This window comes from Coregonus clupeaformis, chromosome 9 (genome assembly GCF_020615455.1).
Source record: "Coregonus clupeaformis isolate EN_2021a chromosome 9, ASM2061545v1, whole genome shotgun sequence".
NCBI lineage: Eukaryota > Metazoa > Chordata > Actinopteri > Salmoniformes > Salmonidae > Coregonus > Coregonus clupeaformis.
Window position 1 is genome coordinate 36,037,950 of NC_059200.1, and position 20,634 is coordinate 36,058,583.

General features: G+C 41.1%; 1 protein-coding gene across 15 annotated transcripts in view; it reads left to right on the forward strand.

Annotated features, from left to right (window-relative positions):
* The window catches only part of LOC121582898 (neural cell adhesion molecule 1-like), a 317,435-nt gene that overhangs the window by 207,860 nt on the left and 88,941 nt on the right, over nt 1-20,634 (forward strand). For all 15 annotated transcript variants that reach the window (XM_045222573.1, XM_045222582.1, XM_045222574.1 and 12 more), the window contains exons 2-3: nt 17,083-17,157; nt 18,017-18,226. In XM_045222573.1, the coding sequence (XP_045078508.1) occupies nt 17,083-17,157; nt 18,017-18,226 (285 nt within the window). The remainder of the gene's footprint in view (nt 1-17,082; nt 17,158-18,016; nt 18,227-20,634) is intronic.

The following is a 20,634-nucleotide window of genomic DNA, read 5'->3' on the forward strand; positions in this document are numbered from 1 at the left end:
CTGTCTGTGTGCGGCGGAAACGATAAACAAATTTGTAGCCAATGTAATGCTACTCAGTTGTCTTGTGAAGATCGAAAGCTCCCCCCCTCTTCTTCCAATTTGAGCATTTTCTCCCCCTCTCCGCCCTGATCCTTTGCATCAAAGCCTTTCAAATAAAATGTCAGATTAAGCGCCAAAGTGCTTCCTATGTAGAATGCCATGTAGAGCGCAGGTTGCAAAATGGCCGAGGGGGCCCAGGGAGAGGGGAGGGAAAAAACTGTTATTTTAAGCCACCCCCAGGGGAAACCTGCATTGGTTTAACCTTTTTCTCCTATTTGACTGAGTTGGCACTCAGGCCACCAGTCTCGATGACTTTCAATAACGAGTCAATTAACCCTAATTATGGCTCAGTGGAGGCCACCGCCGTGGGAAACCTGACATCAGGGCCCCTTTCTGGGGGCCCCATACCGAGAATTCCCTATTAATCTGGTTCCACAGCTACTCCCCCTCCACATCTTTATCCACACAAACAATATCCCTGCTACTGTTTAATTAACTATTCTCACACTGTCATTATCTATGTCTCGAGTTATCAGGAAGGAGGAAAAGCTCCCCCTGCCTCGGCTTCGTAAACCACACTAGCAAGCTAGCAGGAAATGCTGAGAGCTAGCCTAAACCCTGAGTTTGAAGCCGGGGTTGTTGTCAGTGGTGTAAAGTACTTAAGGAAAAATATTTGAAAGTATTGCTTAAGTAGTTTTTTGGGGTATCTGTACTTTACTTTACTATTTATATTTTTGACAACTTTTACTTTTACTTCACTACATTCCTAAAGAAAAGTATGTACTTTTTACTCCATACATTTTCCCTGACACCCAAAAGTACTCATTACATTTTGAATGCTTAGCAGGACAGGAAAATGGTCTAATTCACAAACTTATCAAGGGAACATCCCGGACATCCCTACTGCCTCTGATCTGGCGGACTCACTAAAAACATGCTTTTTTTGTAAATTATGTCTGAGTATTGGAGCATGCTCCTGGCTATCCGTAAAGTAAACAAAACAAGAAAATGGTGCCGTCTGGTTTGCTTAATATAAGGAATTTGAAATGATTTATACTTTCACTTTTACTTTTTATACTTAAGTATATTTTATCAATTCCATTTACTTTTGATACTTATATATTTAAAACCAAATACTTTTACTTTTACTCAAGTAGGATTTTACTGGGTGACTTTCACTTTTACTTGAGTCATTTTCTATTAAGGTATCTTTACTTTTACTCATGTATGATAATTGGGTACTTTTTCCACCACTGGTTGTTGTACTGTTGAAGAAGAAAACAACACTTAGGCCAAACAGTTCATTTGTTTAAGTCGTTTATTATTTAAACTGCTGTGGGAAAATGTTGCGGTGCTGTGTTATTGATAGAACCATACCTCACACAGACAGAGCTTGACGTCGCTAACTAGCGCCGGTGTCAGAGTTCAACCACCTAAATCACCCCAACTCTGCAATTAGAGTCCCACAGGATCCCCAGACTCGTGTCAGTGGAAGGAAGACACACTTCCATTGAGTGGAGAGGGCATACTGCAAGCATCGTTATCATTAATGCTAATATTACTGAGGCAAGCAGTAATTTGGGAGGAGAGGACTTATTAAAAAAATATTGTGAGAGAGAGTGAAAAAATAACAGATAGTGTCTTAATTAGGACGAGAGGAAGCATACATTTGGGATCCCCGAAGCTTTGGTCACCCAGAACGTTTTCTGAGCTTTGAAGGACAATATTGCCATTGCACGAGTGGTTATGATATGACAATGATGTGCTCTAGAAAGAAGGGGGGGAGGGGGGAAGAACAATTGCAGTTTATAATTGCTGTTTCCCAAAGCCGGCATAATGACTATTAGGCATGTTAATGAGACAAGGACATTGACCCTAAACGAGAAGTGCTGGTTTCAGCTTGATTCACTGACTGAAGTGGATGCCATCGTTAGCGCCAATTGCTTTTGCGTTATTCATTTGCAACCCATTTTATGGTTGTTGTGCAACCCAAGAGCTTTAAGTGCATTCGCGACACATTAGTCATTCGAGTGCTACACAATTTCTGCTCTCCTTTTCTTTTCTCCAGGAGCCTTGGATTCATTTATTACATCTGATTGTTAGTTTTTTGGTCAACCCTGGGCCCCTCAACTCATCCGAAATGGCGTCAAAGCCTGATGTGCATTCAAACAGACAGTAATGTCACCATGAATCAGTCTCCTTTCTCTCTTTCTTTTTCACTCTCCTTCTCTCTCACTCGACCCGCCTCTTCCCGTGGCACCCCCATCTCTCGCTCTCTCTACAGTCCAGATCAGATCGCTGTGCCTCCAGCCACTCCCACCCCCCACCACCATCACCTTTATCTCTGTGCTCCTCCAACGTGGCAGAAAGCCTATCTCCATCAAGTGAGAAGAGTTTTTGGCTCTCTTCAGAGAAACGCTTTATCTCTGGGTTGCTGATGTGTCCACAGTGACTCGTCAGTGTCGGGGAACCCTGAGGGTCCCTGGCTCTCTGCTCCCTCTCCAGTAACTCCCCTGTCCTCTCTGCCCAAGTGGCTGACTGACACATGCTATCCACACACAGAGCACTGATGGTGGGATAAGGTAAAAAACAACCCCTCAGATCACCCTCTGATTTATGTTCCCCTTGGGTGAAACTGGCCTCTGATCACTGGTTTAAAGTTAAAATGCCATCTACTAAACAACAAGTGGATATTTAAGCCCTCAAAGGCATCGGTGGGAATTGTTTCAGGGGCACAAAGGAGGAGGTGTTATATTCAAACATTGTTGTTTTTAGGAAGTTTCATTTCAGTGACATGGATTATGTTTTACAGTACAGTTTTATAATCCATTTAGACTCATTACTGATTCATTAATCCACATATCTGCCATTAGAACCACAATGGTTCCATCTCCTCGATTGATTCCTGTACGTGTGTGTGTGCGCATTGTAAAGTTTCGGGAAAACCTTTTGAAAAGGTCATTTTCATTGACCTCAGAGAAAACCTGCTCGCATCCATAACAATTAGTTTAGTTTGAAAAGGCTCATTTTCCCAATTGTCTCTATTGGCATATTCATTAAGGTGCATTAATGCATGATGGCCATCACTCCCCCTCGCCTTTATTGATCCCCTCAATTTCTCACGCTGTAATTGTGCGGGCCTCCTTTCATAGGGGAAAGCGATTGCCATTGGTGCGCTTTATCTCTCCACCAGCTCTTGCCTTTGATGCAATTAGTCAGGCCTGATGGGGCCTGAAAGTAGTCTGGATGGGCCAAGTATAACACAAAGTTATGAGCGCACTAGTAATTGCACCGAAGACAGAATTGTGGCAGTCCCTCCATTGTGGTGACTTTTTCCTGTTAAATGACAAGAGGGAAAACAAAACTCCAGACAGTAGTGCATTGTGGGAGCTCGGAGGGTGATAAGAGGAGGGCCCTAGAATGCAATTATCATCAAGAGTGGTGTGAGTGGAAGGATGGATGGATGGGTGGATGGATGGATGGATGGATGGGGAATCGCTGGCTGTATCTGTGGCTATAGTGCTTCTCCTCCTCATTGTCCTGTTTATAATGGAATAGTTTAGCTATAGTGCCATCTGCACTCACACAGTGGAGAAATGCATAGCTGCCTTATGAGCTTGACGGTTTATATCGTGGTAGACTATTGATCGGTCGGTGTTCTTTCCAATTCTCTAGTCCAGGGGTTCCCAAACTTTTTCACTCAGGCCCCCCTTCCAGCATTGGGGAACATCCCGTGCACCACGTCTATTTCAATGGACATAAGCAATGTTCATGACACAAACTGTTCACACCCCTTTTGTTGGCGGAGAAAACATTTTACAGGTTTAAAGCTTATTTCCTGCAATTCTACACATTTTGTCATGGGATACAGAGAAAATGTTTCAGTTTTAAAGCTAATTTTATTGCAATTTTATACATGTTGCCATGTCTAATGTGTATTCATGTGATATTTGAGAGACTCAAACATTACAACAAATCTATGGGCTAAAAAGCCTAGCTAAAAAACTTTAGCTGACATAGGTCTGGACATTTCTGACAAGTTATAAATAGCTCTCTAAGGTATGCAATGACTGACATGACAAGAGGAAAACTGCCTCAATTTGTCAGGGCATGGACTCTACAAGGTGTCGAAAGCGTTCCACAGGGATGCTGGCCACTGTTGACTCCAATACTTCCCACAGTTGTGTCAAGTTGGCTGGATGGCCTTTGGGTGGTGGACCATTCTTGAGACACACGGGAAACTGTTGAGCGTGAAAAACCCAGAAGTGTTGCAGTTCTTGACACAAACCAGTGCGCCTGGCACCTACTACCTACCATACCCGGTTAAATATTTTGTCTTGCCCATTCACGCTCTGAATGGCACACATACACAATCCATGTCTCAATTGTTTCAAGGCTTAAAAATCCTTCTTTAACCTGTCTCCTCCCCTTCATCTACACTGATTTAAGTGGATTTAATAAGTGACATCAATAAGGGATTATAGCTTTCACCTGAATTCACCTGGGCAGTCTACAGTGCATTCGGAAAGTATTCAGACCCCTTGACTCCACATTTTGTTATGTTACATCCTTATTCTAAAATGGATTAAATTGTTTTTTCCCCCCATCAATCTACACACAATACCCCTTAATGACAAAGCAAACACAGGTTTTTAGCAATTTTAGCAAATATATATATATATTTTTTAACGGAAATATCACATTTACATAAGTATTCAGACCCTTTACTCAGTACTTTGTTGAAGCACCTTTGGCAGTGATTACAGTCTCAAGTCTTCTTGGGTATGACGCTACAAGCTTTGCACACCTGTATTTGGGGAGTTTCTCCCATTCTTCTCTGCAGATCCTCTCAAGCTCTGTCAGGTTGGATGGGGAGTGTCGCTGCACAGCTATTTTCAGGTCTCTCCAGAGATGTTGGATCGGGTTCAAGTCTGGGCTCTGGCTGGGCCACTCAAGGACATTCAGAGACTTGTCCCGAAGCCACTCCTGCGTTGTTTGGCTGTGTGCTTAGGGTCGTTGTCATGTTGGAAGGTGAACCTTTGCCCCAGTCTGAGGTCCTGAGCGCTCTCGAGCAGGTTTTCATCAAGGATCTCTCTGTACTTTGCTCCATTAATCTTTCCCTCGATCCTGACTAGTCTCCCAGTCCCTGCCGCTGAAGAACATCCCCACAGCATTATGCTGCCACTACCATGCTTCACCGTAGGGATGGTGCCAGGTTTCCTCCAGACGTGACGCTTGGAATTCAGGCCAAAGAGTTCAATCTTGGTTTCATCAGACCAGATAATCTTGTTTCTCATGGTCTGAGAGTCTTTAGGTGCCTTTTGGCAAACTCCAAGTGGGCTGTCATGTGCCTTTTACTGAGGAGTGGCTTCCGTCTGGCCACTCTACCATGAAGGTCTGATTGGTGGAGTGCTGCAGAGATGGTTGTCCTTCTGGAAGATTCTCCCATCTCCACTGAGGAACTCTGGAGCTCTGTCAGAGTGACCATCTGGTACTTGGTCACCTCCCTGACCAAGGCCCTTCTCCCCCGATTGCTCAGTTTGGCCGTGCGGCCAGCTCTAGGAAGAGTCTTGGTGGTTCCAAACTTCTTCCATTTAAGAATGATGGAGGCCACTGTGTTCTTGGGGACCAATTCTGCAGACATATTTTGGTACCCTTCTCCAGATCTGTGCCTCAAAACAATCCTGTCTCTGAGCTCTATGGACAATTCCTTCGACCTCATGGCTTGATTTTTGCTCTGACATGCACTGTCAACTGTGGGACCTTATATAGACAGGTGTGTGCCTTTCCAAATAATGTCCAATCAATTGAATTTACCTCAGGTGGACTCCAATCAAGTTGTAGAAACATCTCAAGGATGATCAATGGAAACAGGATGCACCTGAGCTCAATTTCGAGTCTTATAGCAAAGGGTCTGAATACTTATGTAAATAAGGTACATTTGCAAACATTTCTAAAAACCTTTTTTCGCTTTGTCATTATGGGGTATTGTGTGTAGATTGATGATCATTTTTATTTATTTAATCCATTTTAGAATAAGGCTGTAATGTAACAAAATGTGGAAAAAGTCAAGGGGTCTGAATACTTTCCAAATGCACTGTATGTCATGGAAACAGCAGGTGTTCTTAATGTTCACTGCCTGTTCTTTTGTTGGTTGCTCAGTTGGACCCGTTGATACAGAAGCATGACTATGCAAGCGAACCAAAAAAAGCTGTATAGAAAGGAATATTTTTGTGCCAGTTTGAAGCAGTGTGAGACAATGTCAACAGGGTAAGACTATTACCAGCCCTATTATCAACGCCAAATTCTTTTTCTCCCTTCCTTGTCTTGCCCAAGGACATGGCATGTTGTTGCTGCATGGTTGGCGCATCCCACACACCTGGTTGAAGAGGAACAGTGGAAGTGGAACAGTTGGGCAAATATCTGATTTGGTCTTGCCCAGTCAGGGAGGCCGTTAATGAGGGCAACCCTTTCCCCCTCCACCCCACGTGACCCTAGCCCCCTGTCAGCCTGGCACCTGACACACATTTTTTATAAAGGAAAAAAGATTGCCCACTCTGTGTTCTCTTCCCCACCACACTGACCTGCCCACGGCTCATTGGTTTCTATGGTAACCTGCCAGAGACTCCTACCCCCCCGTTAGTGTGTGTGTGTGGACGTGTTGAGAGCTTCAGTGTGGTGTGTGTGTGAGGACATGACTGGAATATTAAGCTTAAATTGTAATGAATACTGTCTCACCAGCTGCCAAGCTCAATTTAGGCATGCATACTTCTACTGTGGCGATGGAAAACACAGTCTGGAACTCCAGTCCATCCCCAAAGTGGCACTGGAAGAGTTCTTTCACAACAGACCACAAGGTTTCTGACATGCCCACTGTTGCCATCTTTAGACAGGCGATTGTTCTAAAGATTAGCAGCGCCACAGAACTTTGTTTCTTCTAAAGCAGGGTTTCCCAACTGGCGGCCCGTGGGCCTTATTTGGCCCTTGAAGTTTTCTGACCAAAAACTTTTGGACATAAAAGTCTGTGGTTTTGAAAGGGGAGTGCTACTCTCCGCTGAAGTTTTTCCATTACTTCCAGCCGAATAAATTACTTAGGAAAATGTGTGCGTTAATAAAATGTTGCATTGCGGGTGCACTTGAAGGAGAAGAAATACTGTGTATAAAGTAGACAAACTTAGCAGTGGTCACTTGGCAGCAGGTGTTGGATCGGCTATTAGCTGTATAAAGGCATACTGGTGAACTAATATGGACTGTGAGTAGTGTTTACCCATAATTAATGGAGATTACCAATTCAGATAAGTGGAGACGCAGTCCATTTAGCAATGAGTGCCACCGGGGGGGAGAACCTAAATGTACAATTTGGAAGTGCATGAGATTTAGCATACATTATAATTTATTTGCTAGGGGTGTGTGTGTGCTTGCGTATGTGTGGCGGTGTGTGTTTGTCTGTGGTTTTTCGTGGTGGGAAATGACTGCGTCTATACAGGATCTTGCCCATGCTTTTTGATCAGTGCATCGTGGCCTGTCTGGCGTAGCATTCTAAAGCACCGCATTCCCACCTGAAAGCAATGCAGAAGTAAAATTTCTGTCAGGAAAGTTTGTTTCCGGTAGAATATTTTTATCTTGGGGGCCTTCAAAGTGCTTAACTAAGCCTGAGGGGGTCATTTAGCTATTTTAATTTTTATTCTTAGGACCCCTTTAGGTAACAAAAAAAAAAAATATATATATATATATATATATATATATATATATATATATATATATATTTGATGAAACATTGAATTTGGCCTTACTGCTATTGGCCCATAGAAATGCATTGAATAACAGATTAATATATGGAAAAACAGATAATCAAAAAATAAATCCAAAGGAAGTTTGTTTGGAAGTGTCTGTCCTATATCTGAGAGATATATATATATTTTTTATTGACCCATATTTAGGCACTAAACTACTTCCATATATACAGTACTTCCATTCATTTTTTAAACTGGTACCAGGGTACCTTTAGACGAGGCTTGTGGGTGTCCTAGAGCATATTAGTGTGTAGCCCAAACTGTTCAGACGCTACAGACAGAAGTTGGCAGATCGGCGGTACCGACATCAGACGAGTCCCGTGGCGCTTGTGGGGGTCGTAGAGTAAAACGGACAACAGCATCGTGTTCTCATCTTTCCACAGTGGGGTCATAATAGTTTGTAACCCAAACCGTTCAGGCTCTTCAGACATTTTGGTGAGAAGACCAATTTTCGGGATGTCTGCTGGTCTGACAAACACCGCTGTAGCTCTGCCACCTTCCACCGCAGATGTGGAAGGCCGACATCAGCAGATGCGGTGGATTGAGCTCATGCAAAACAACTGATATCTCTAGTTTAAACAGACAGATTTTTATGGGGATTGTTTTATTATGCTAATTTATTTTTTTGCGGGTGCGCAAACATCACCTCTAAGGGGTTAAGCCTTTCTGCGAGAAGACATCCCAATGAAAAATACTTGTCTGACACGGGACAGCTCAACTCACGTAGAATCCAAAAAAATAGCATCTAGATACTGAGGTAATTAGGGTAGATTTGCTGTCTCTGATTTTTACATTTCCACGCCAGTGCCTCCTGTCTAGCAGAGCTTAATAGGTCATATGAGAGAAAGGATTAAAACTTAGAGGCCAAATTACATCATAGTACCATGAACCACATCCACCACTCCCACATTCATTATGTCATGTCAGTGTCGAAAATGTATTCCCAACCGTGAATATTGTTGTTCATCTCTTGCTCTGTGCTGACTTGAATGTTTTGGCATGCATCGAATGTTCCATAAATGAATGACAGGTAGAAAGAATGGTGAAGGCCAATTGAACAGTGATATGTGAAAATCTTGAGAGTTTGTTTATGTCAGAGTTGATTCACATGAAAAGGATTATTTATTTTCATATATATCGATTCATTTTTGATGAATCGATATGGCTATGGCAAATATGCTCAGTGCGATGATATACAGGTATGAGCAAAAGCACACATGGGCTCATGTGAATTTACAGGTTCACTGTATGGTACCCAAGATTAATGTTCTTGCTTTGTAGAAAGGTTGTCATCCAATGTATATGACATTTTAAAAGGAAACATGTATCCCCAGGAATGACTAGTGTGTGAATTCTATATGTTTGTAACATTCTGTAGTGTAGTATCTCTTTCACTATGATATATGCAGCACCATAGAGAAGTTGCATCTGTTTCATACTTTAAATGGAACATAGCCTATGGCCTGGTTTCCATATTGACTATATCATTCTCCCAAGAATGGAGACACAGCACTGTTTGATTATAAGCTATTAGCAGTTGAACATTTATCTTATTTGAAGTGTAATCTCATTTCAAATTGACCTTGAGTTATCGAATCTTGTTTAATGTGTGACATGGAAATGAGGGCTTATAACATGTTTAATCCATAAGCTTTTACTTAAATTGGTTGGGCAACTTTTATAGGCAGTCTCAGGCGTGCTCTTTGCCCCGATAGAGATATCTTCAGGGGACTTCCTCAACATTTACAGCTGTCCAATAAACTGCCTTATTGTTTCTGCTCCCTGCTCCAGCAATCAGCTGTTTCCACACTTACACAGCACGACTGTGTTCATGTTCTGTTAGGAGTTTTTCCCTGGGCCGTCGTCGTTCAGAAATGCAGATCCAGGATAATACGCTAGAATTATCGCTTCATTAAATTATGGGCAGAATTGCTTGGTGTACAGGGACTGCTCTGGGCACTATGTGCCAGAACACTTGGCCAGAAACAGGAGCGGCAGCAGCAGTAGAGGCTGAAGTGTTTAGGATTTGTTTTGTAATTAAGCTTATCGATTATTTGTTTCCTGTGTGCTTTCAGCAAGGACACAGCAGCTCACTTTTTGCTGTGTCGACGGTTGGTAGTGTACAAGTTTCAAAATCTCTACCCTGTTACCGCATTCACTCTGGAGTTTCAAGCTTCAGCTTCCATTTAAAGAGTTTGAAATCCAAAAGGACACTAAAAATAGCATTTTTACCCACTTGGCCTGAAATACATTTGTTTAGTTTTTCACCAGTTATCTTTGTCCTCAGAATTGGGATCTGTGGTGAGGTTTCTCCTATGCCCTACTTGGTAAGAGAGGGAATAGGAGCTGTTACTGTTGTTATTGTATGATACCTCATACCAGGCACAGCGAACATGCTTTAGACAGCTCTCATTTCACTGCCTCTGAGGATGTTTCCATCTTACAAAGTACAGATCATGTTTATGGCAGAATCCAGGATTTTTCTGCAAATATCTATTTTGGGGGGTTTCTCGATAAATCTGCTGGGAGATTTTAGTTTGGATTTCAGTAAGTCATTCGAAGCAATATTATTTTTGTCATCGCCTGGTTGTCTGGAACTGAAATAGTAGCCTAAAACGATATGAAGTGTATGAAGCCTATATAAATATCTACACGTTTTTCCTCCTGTAAGGAAGGAGAGACCATGAGCAACTAATGAATAAGAGACCCGAACCATCATGTATGAAAAAAAAAACACTCCTGTATAAGGAGCATTAGTTTGAACGTGAATTAGGTGTTGATTTAGGCCTCTTAAATCTGCCCCCAAACCAATAAAACCTAATTAAACTACTTGTGGGGGTTCTTTCACCAACATTAGAAGCAAAAATTGACTTTCAGTAAAGCCTGTTAGATTTTCTAATTAGTTTTTGCAAATCCCAAAAAAGTATCCTGTGTTCAGGCCCCTGTAAGATCTCCAACCTTGCAACTAAAAGAATGTCCAGTATAGGGCTGAACCCATTAAGTCGACTGTTCAATTGTTTGGTCGATAGCCTGTTGGTCGACCAAGATTTATTTAGTCTAGCAGTAGCCAAAAAATATATATTCATTTTTCCTATTTTGTTGCTTTACAACCTGGAGTTAAAATTGATTTTTTTTTTGTGGGGGGGGTTGTATCATTTGAATTACACAACATGCCTACCACTTTGAAGATGCAAAATATATTTTTTGGTGAAACAAACAAGAAATATGACCAAAAAAAAACAGAAAACTTGAGCGTGCATAACTATTCACACCCACAAAGTCAATACTTTGTAGAGCCACCTTTTGCAGCATATACAACTGCAAGTCTCATGGGGTATGTCTCTATAAGCTTGGCACATCTAGCCACTGGGATTTTTTCCCATTCTTCAAGGCAAAACTGATCCAGCTCCTTCAAGTTGGATGGGTTCTGCTGGTGTACAGCAATCTTTAAGTCATACCACAGATTCTCAATTGGATTGAGGTCTGGGCTTTGACTAGGCCATTCCAAGACATTTAAATGTTTCCCCTTAAACCACTCGAGTGTTGCTTTAGCAGTATGCTTAGGGTCATTGTCCTGCTGGAAGGTGAACCTCCGTCCCAGTATTTAGCTCCATCATTCCTTCAATTCTGACCAGTTTCCCAGTCCCTGCCGATGAAAAACATCCCCACAGCATGATGCTGTCAGCACCATGCTTCACTGTGGGGATGGTGTTCTCGGGGTGATGAGAGGTGTTGGTTTTGCGCCAGACATAGTGTTTTCCTTGATGGCCAAAAAGCTCAATTTCAGTCTCATCTGACCAGAGTACCTTCTTCCATATGTTTGGGGAGTCTCCCACATGCCTTTTGGCGAACACCAAACGTGTTTGCTTATTTTTTTCTTCAAGCAATGGCTTTTTTTCTGGCCACTGTTCCGTAAAGCCCAGCTCTGTGGAGTGTATGGCTTAAAGTGGTCCAATCTCAGATACTCCAATCTCCGCTGTGGAGCTTTGCAGCTCCTTCAGGGTTATCTTTTGTCTCTTTGTTGCCTCTCTGATTAATGCCCTCCTTGCCTGGTCCGTGAGTTTTGGTGGGCGGCCCTCTCTTGGCAGGTTTGTTGTGGTGCCATATTCTTTCCATTTTTTAATAATGGATTTAATGGTGCTCCGTGGGATGTTCAAAGTTTCTGATATTTTTTTATAACCCAACCCTGATCTGTACTTCTCCACAACTTTGTCCCTGACCTGTTTGGAGAGCTCTTGGTCTTCATGGTGCCGCTTTCTTGGTGGTGCCCCTTGCTTAGTGGTGTTGCAGACTCTGGGGCCTTCCACACAGGTGGACTTTATTTAACTAAATATGTGACTTCTGGAGGTAATTGGTTGCACCAGATCTTATTTAGGGGCTTCATAGCAAAGGGGGTAAATACATATGCACACACAACCTTTCTGTTATTTATTTATTTGAATTTTTTGAAACAAGTTATTTTTTTCATTTCACTTCACAAATTTGGACTATTTTGTGTATGTCCATTACATGAAATCCAAATAAAAATCCATTTTAATTACAGGTTGTAATGCAACAAAATAGGAAAAACGCCAAGGGGGATGAATACTTTTGCAAGGCACTGTACCAGTCAAAGGTTTGGACACACCTATTCATTCAAGGGTTTTTCTTTATTTTTACTATTTTTTACATTGTAGAATAATAGTGAAGACATCAAAAATATGAAATAACACATATGGAATCATGTAGTAACCAAAAAAGTGTTAAATAAATAAAAATATATTCTATATTTAAGATTCTTCAAATAGCCACCCTTTGCCTTGATGACAGCTTTGCACACTCTTGGCATTCTTTCAACCAGCCTCATGAGGTAGTCACCTGGAATGCATTTCAATTAACAGGTGTGCCTTCTTAAAAGTTAATTTGTGGAATGTCTTTCCTTCTTAATGCGTTTGAGCCAATCAGTTGTGTTGTGACAAGGTAGGGGTGGTATTCAGAAGATAGCCCTATTTGGTAAAAGACCAAGTCCATATTATGGCAAGAACAGCTCAAATAAGCAAAGAGAAATGACAGTCCATCATTACTTTAAGACATGAAGGTCAGTCAATACGGAACATTTCAAAAACTTTGAAAGTTTCTTCAAGTGCAGTCGCAAAAACCATCAAGTGTTATGATGAAACTGTTTCTCATGAGGATCGCCACAGGAATGGAAGACCCAGAGTTACTTCTGCTGTAGAGGATAAGTTCATTAGAGTTACCAGCCTCAGAAATTGCAGCCCAAATAAATGCTTCACAGAGTTCAAGTCACAGACACATCTCAACATCAACTGTTCAGAGGGGACTGTGTGAATCAGGCCTTCATGGTCGAATTGCTGCAAAGAAACCACTACTAAAGGACACCAATAAGAAGAAGAGACCTGCTTGGGCCAAGAAACACGAGCAATGGACATTAGACCTGTCAACATTTTTCCTTTGGTCTGGAGTCCAAATTTGAGATTTTTGGTTCTAACCGCTGTGTCTTTGTGAATGCGGTGTGGGTGAACGGATGATCTCCGCCTGTGTAGTTCCCACCGTAAAGTGATTTATTTAGAATTCAAGGCACACTTAACCAGCATGGCTACTACAGCATTCTGCAGCGATACGCCATCCCATCTGGTTTGGGCTTAGTGGGATTATCATTTTTCAACAGGACAATGATCCAACACACCTCCAGGCTGTGTAAGGGCTATTTGACCAAGAAGGAGAGTGATGGAGTGCTGCATCAGATGACCTGGCCTCCACAATCACCCGACCTCAACCCAATTGAGATGGTTTGGGATGAGTCGGACGGCAGAGTGAAGGAAAAGCAGCCATCAAGTGCTCAGCATATGTGGGAACTCCTTCAAGACTGTTGGAAAAGCATTCCAGGTGAAGCTGGTTGAGAGAATGCCAAGAATGTGCAAAGCTGTCATCAAGGCAAAGGGTGGCTACTTTGAATAATCATAAAATCTAAAATGTATTCTGATTTGTTTAACACTTTTTTGGTTACTACATGATTCCATATGTGTTATTTCATAGTTTTGATATCTTCACTATTATTCTACAATGTAGAAAATAGTAGAAAAAAAATTTAATAATAATAAATGAGTAGGTGTGTCAACTTTTGACAAAGCGAAAAATAGGATTTTAGAAGATTTTGCAAATGTTAGGAAATTTATAATTTTTTTTAAACAGAAGTACCTTATTTACATAAGTATTTAGACCCTTTGCCATGATACTCAAAATTGAGCTCAGGTGCATCCTGTTTCCATTTATCAAATTGTTATAACCAATTTATTGATGTGATTATGATCTGCTATAGGTCAGCCCTATTGGTCACATGCGTGCGATGCATACATGTGTCATGTAAAGAGAGCAAGGTTTGAGGGATTAGGGAATGTTTTTCCTAAACAATTGAGGGATTTCAGTAACATAACTTTTCAGTCAGAAAAGTCACACAGTCACTCATTGTCTTTTTTTTCTTTAACACAGCGCATAGTCCGGCCCGGCACAATCAAATCAATTGCTGGTCGGACTCCCTCAAGTGTTTTAGTTATTTAATCAAACAGTGTGCTTAAAGCATCAGACTAGCTCAGTGAATATAGTTGATTTGATTAAAACACTGCCCTTATGTCAGTCATCTGTCAAAAAGAGGGTTTCTTGGCATCAATGTGTGCGCAATTACAATGATAATTCAATATGGTCAATTTCAGAAAATTTTATATAACATAAAAATACTGTTTACAAGTAGGCTATGGTGTAATGAAATATGTTGCCTTGTGTGGTAGATTTTGTGGGTTTTGACACTCTTATTTAGGTGTCATAACCAGCCATAAAATAACACAATATATGTCATAACAGGTCTAAATATATGTCATGACAGTGTTATGACCATATTATGACAGGTTATGACATGTTATGTCAGCTGTTATGGAATATTATGACATGGTTATGACTGTCAATGAGTTATGATGGTAGGTGTCAAGAAAAGTGTTACCAAATGTTACAATGTATAATGTAATGGCCTCCGTTAGATACAAGCAAATTTATTTTTGGGTTTCTATTAAAGCTGCAATATGTAACTTTTGGACGACCTGACCAAATTCACATAGAAATATAAATTATAGATCTGTCATTCTCATTGAAAGCAAGTCTGAGAAGCAGAAGATCTGTTCTATGTGCGCTATTTCTATGCTTCCCGTTCTTAAGTTTCGTTTTTATATCTTTTACTTTTGGTTCTGTACCCCAGCTTAAAACAGCTGAAAATACAATATTTGTTGTTATTGAAAATATATTAAACAGCGGTTTAGATGGTACAATGATTCTTCTTTTGTCACATAAACTGAAATTAGGCGAACTAGTCTAATTTTAGCAACCAGGAAATGGCGGAGCAATTTCTGCATATTCACCTTTAATGTCTGTTCTCCCCTGCTATTTTAGCTTAACAGCGCTGTCAGTCTGCCATACTGTGAGGGAGTGTTTAAAAAGCACAGCACAGACGGCCACCGCTGTGTCGTCCCTACCAGTCGACTTTGTGTTGTTAGCTTTAGCATTAGTTCTTATGCGATGGTGGTTGCTGCACAGCCATTTTGAGGTACCAGCCCAGAATCAGGTCAGTTGAATGCAGCTGAGCTGAGTATCACCTGGGTTCAACCTGACTTCTATCAGGTTTGATACAGGCATTCATTTATGAATAGTGTCAGCCTAGTTACGGTAGATCTTATGTCAAGTTCAAATTAGGATTCAGTGTTGTATTGGCTTTGCACTCTGTGCTTCACTCTTGAGGCACAGATCTTGGCAGAGAGAGTGCCAGAGTGTTTTGTGAAGAGAAAAGTTCCAAACACGGTACATTCTCAATCTCATCTGTGTCACCCGCTTTAGCTGATGCAGAAAGATTAAATGTATTAGGCTGCATCTCAGGAAGCTAATATGCATTGATTTATGGCATTACACTTCCTGAGCGTGCGGTCTGTGAAAGATGAAAAAGAGAGAACACTAGGATACCTCGGTCAGGTGGCTTTAATTTGTCTTGAGTGAAAATCGAGGCTTTAGGTGCCATTATGAAATATCATCAACTCGCCAGACCCCTGAGGAATTGCCACTGAGGTATAAAAGAACCGGAGACTGCGTCTAAAATGTTGTTTTCAATGTAATCTACTCACGTTCGCATACGCCGATTCACAGTAAATACGGGTTGCATCCGGTTTACACGGCTCAACATCACATGCACTAGCACTCAGTATGCACAGGGAGCAGCGACGACATCATCACATCATCCAAAAACATGGCAGACATTGGATGAATATAAAATGTTAATATCTTTGGCTGTGAGTGATGGAAGAAATCGGCCTCACCAACAATTATTTGAATAATTCAATGGATGTTTTGTGCACAAAGGTGATGACTCAAGTGTATTATTAGGACTTTTTCTAATCTGACTTCTATATGTGGCTGTCTATGGAAGTTAAACTGCAGTGCCGAATCAAGACCGGAACGCTGGACCCTTGGTAATTGTGAGTCAGAAACACGTTTGCGAGAGGCATATAATTCATGGTCTTCATGGTGTTTTATAATGCCAGGCCCTAGTTGTCATATTTAGTTTAGAGAATCTGCCTATACGATACCAAGGTTTTTCAATAAGTGGATATGACAGCACTTGTGGTTGCCATGGCTACAGGTTGTTCCACCACATTTCATTATGTTACCCGCATAACCCTACAACCATCCCAACCTCCATAACAATCCCACTAAAGCCGGTGGGAGCTGCCTACTGCATTAGTAATGCTGGGACCTTGCCAAGTCTCTGACAATTTACACATCTAGAGGTCCAAAAATAAATGCTACTGTGGTCTATAAGCCTACAATGTGGGAATTGGTGAGAAAGTTTCCATTTGTCTGCACCAGTTTGTTTTAGTGACTGTGCTTTTACTGAAATGTGCCTGCAAATAATAAAATGCTTGTTTGTCAACTGAATCCAATTAACGGCATAGAAGCAGCATCATATGGAAAAGTGAAGGGTGGGAAATGGCTCATCTCAGGTTGATCAGCAGCAGATGTTCAGTCAAGCTGTTGATGCATTAAAGTGTGTCTGGCCTTGCCTGTCTGTGCTTTGCCCCTGTGTCATCCTGTCATAGTCATTCTCCCCTTAGGCACAACTGTTCTAGGACCTGCTCTGTGTAAAGTGTATTGAGACTATGTAAGAAATTACTTGAACTGTTCTGAGACCTGCTCTCTCTGTGTTTTTCTCTTCCAGCCTCACTGCAGGTGGAGATCACCCCGATGCAAGGCGAGATCAGTATGGGGGAGTCAAAATTCTTCCTCTGCGAAGGTAGGTGTGGTACAGCTACCATCGCCTCCACAACAGCAAACCTCAACTTAGCTACTGTATTTGGACAGCTTAATAAAGAAGAGGATTACAAATAAAGTGCAGGTGCTACAGCAGTTCTCATGGCTGCAGTAGCATGGGGTTCCCGGGATGCTAACCTGCAACTGTGGTCAGTTACCCCCACCCCCCCCACACCCCCACTCCCCCACTACTGGCAGACTGCTGCAGGTCAGCGTCCTGTTGTTGAATAGCAAAGACAGAAGAGAGGCTCAATATGTCATGGAAGGAAGATGAAAACATCTCACTTTAATGATGTTTCCTTTGAATGAAAAGCACTGTAGCTAGATGTGTACTTCCTTTGCAGTAAAAAGTCAGCAAAATACTGTTTCTCTCAACACTTCTTTATTCCATTATGAATGAGGAGGGAGTGAAAGATTCCAGGAAACGTGCGAGTCCTTGAAGCAGGTAGCCCTAGGGAATGCTGGTCTAGTATTAATCTATTTGTACCAAAAATATGTTGCTCAGTCTAGTTTGTCAGGATATTCACTTCTTTGTTGAAAGTGATAAGGGTGAGATGTTGTGACATAATGCCTACATTATATACTTTTAGGTTTTATCTTATGTTCATGACAGATTTTCATCTTGCAGAGTTGACTTAAACAGTATTAGGATGGATGTTATTTTGCTATGTAGAGAAACCTGTTAACCTTAAAAAAGCTATAATGCATACCTCAGACACAGCATCATCTCGCAAGGCAGCACATATTTCTCTGTTATCATTCATCTAAACTGCTGTAGACACATAAATAGTGCATTCGCATTCTGTGCTCACGTATCCACCCTGCCTCTATTCGTCTCTCAGTTGTCGGAGATGTAAAGGACATTGATTGGTATGCCCCGAACGGCGAGAAGCTCCTACCGAACAGACAGGACATCCTCGTGAACCGCAACGACGAGTCCTCGTCCACTCTCACTATCTATAACGCCAACGTGGACAATGCCGGCATCTACAAGTGTGTGGCCAAAAATGGAGACAAGGAGTCTCAGGGCACCGTCAACGTGAAAATCTTCCGTAAGTTCCCTTTCAAACTGCTTGAAACAAGGTCATATTCTTCATTGTACTTTAGCGGATTACCACTAAATGAAATCCCCTCACTGTATTATCTGTACGTATTTGTGGAGTGCACAATGTAATTTTGAAGAATGTAATTTAAAAGTGTCTGCATATGCTGTTCATATTTGTTTACTTCAATTGTGTTCCCACATTATTTATTTACCTTTATTTAATCAGGGAGTCACCATTGAGACCAGTGTCTCTTTTACGAGGGAGCCCTGCATATACAATTGCATAAAATACATAAAAAATGTAATACAATATAAAACAAATAAAATACCACACAACACATATTGCACAGACAAAGATAAATATACACAATATACAGAAAACACATTCAACTAAAACAAACACATTCTTCATTATGTCCTCTGTCTGCTGCCTGAACTGCCCTAGGGACACTAAAGCATCTATTCGAAATGTATTGTGGAGCAAGAAAACTAAAGGCTGACTTACCTAACTCTGTAAACACCAAAAGAGTCTCCAGAGTTAACCAACCCTGTGAACGGGTTTGATAATTTGTTAAATCTTAACAGTGAAGTTAGGCAAGTCGGAAGCATGTGGAGCAGGGCTTTGTAAACAAAAAGAGCGTAATGATGTGATCTATGTGACTTCAAAGAGGTTCAGCCAACCTTTTGGTAAAGAATACAGTGATGAGTAATAAAACTGTCTCCTATGATAAAACGAAGGCCGCTATGAAAAACAGCATCCAGGAATTTAAGAGTAGAGGCAACTGCACTTTAATAAAATAGTATCACCATAATCAAGAACAGGCAGAAATGTTGACTGCACAATCTGCTTCCTACTGACTAGAGAGAGACAAGATCTGTTTCTGTAAAAAAAGCCCACTTTAAATCTTAGTTTCTTAACAAGCTCATTCATATATTTTTAAACGATAAATCATTGTCAATCCAAATACCAAAGTATTTGTATGCAGGGACTCGTTTGATTATTGAACCATCCAATGAGTGAAGATGTATTCTATCTGAGACAATCTTACGAGAACTTGAAAACAAAATGTATTTAGTTTTGCCTGTATTAAGCACAAGTTTTAAATCAGTAAGGGCATCCTGCACAACTGAAAAATCGGACTGTAGCCTTGTCACAGCCAGGTCAGCAGTCGGGGCAATTGTGTGCATAATAGTATCATCTGCATCTAGATTTTTGTTATTTATTTTTTTACAGATTATAAATGGTGAAAAGAACAGGTCGTAGTATCAACCCCTGCAGATCACCTTGATGTACTTCAAAACATTTGGCCTTAACCCCATCAATCACGATGGCCTGAGTTCTGTCACTAAGATAATCATGAAACAAAGAGCAGGCGTCAGAGCCCAGGCCAATCGAGGACAACGTGTTTAATAAAATAGCATGATCAACAGTATCAAATGCTTTTGACAGGTCAACAAACAAGGCAGCACAATTCATTTTAGCGTCTAAAACTTAGAGATAGAAGGGTTAGACGCTCTTTCAAAAAGATAGCCTGCTGAAATAAAATGATGATTAAATGCATCAATGATGGCATTTTTGTCTGTAATTTGGCCAGAGTGAATTAATTTGTTGGGGCAGAGAGGAGGAAGTGCAACCCTTTAGAGATTTGACAGTTTTTCAGAATTTGACAGTTTCCCTTACAATTTTTCTTGATCAGTCTTACACATTGATTCCTCAATTGCATGAAAGATTGCCAATCTGGGCCTAAGCATGTGTTCCTGGCCTTTACCCAGGCAACATTTCTCTCATGAATTACTTTGGATAATTCAGGAAGGAACCATGCATTCGATCTACCTTTAACTCTGAGTTTTGAAGGGGGCATGATTATCTATACAGTGAGGGAAAAAAGTATTTGATCCCCTGCTGATTTTGTACGTTTGCCCACTGACAAATAAATGATCAGTCTATAATTTTAATGGTAGGTTTATTTGAACAGTGAGAGACATAATAACAACCAAAAAATCCAGAAAAACGCATGTCAAAAATGTTATATATTGATTTGCATTTTAATTAGGGAAATAAGTATTTGACCCCCTCTCAATCAGAAAGATTTCTGGCTCCCAGGTGTCTTTTATACAGGTAACGAGCTGAGATTAGGAGCACACTCTTAAAGGGAGTGCTCCTAATCTCAGCTTGTTACCTGTATAAAAGACACCTGTCCACAGAAGCAATCAATCAATCAGATTCCAAACTCTCCACCATGGCCAAGACCAAAGAGCTCTCCAAGGATGTCAGGGTCAAGATTGTAGACCTACACAAGGCTGGAATGGGCTACAAGACCATCGCCAAGCAGCTTGGTGAGAAGGTGACAACAGTTGGTGCGATTATTCGCAAATGGAAGAAACACAAAATAACTGTCAATCTCCCTCGGCCTT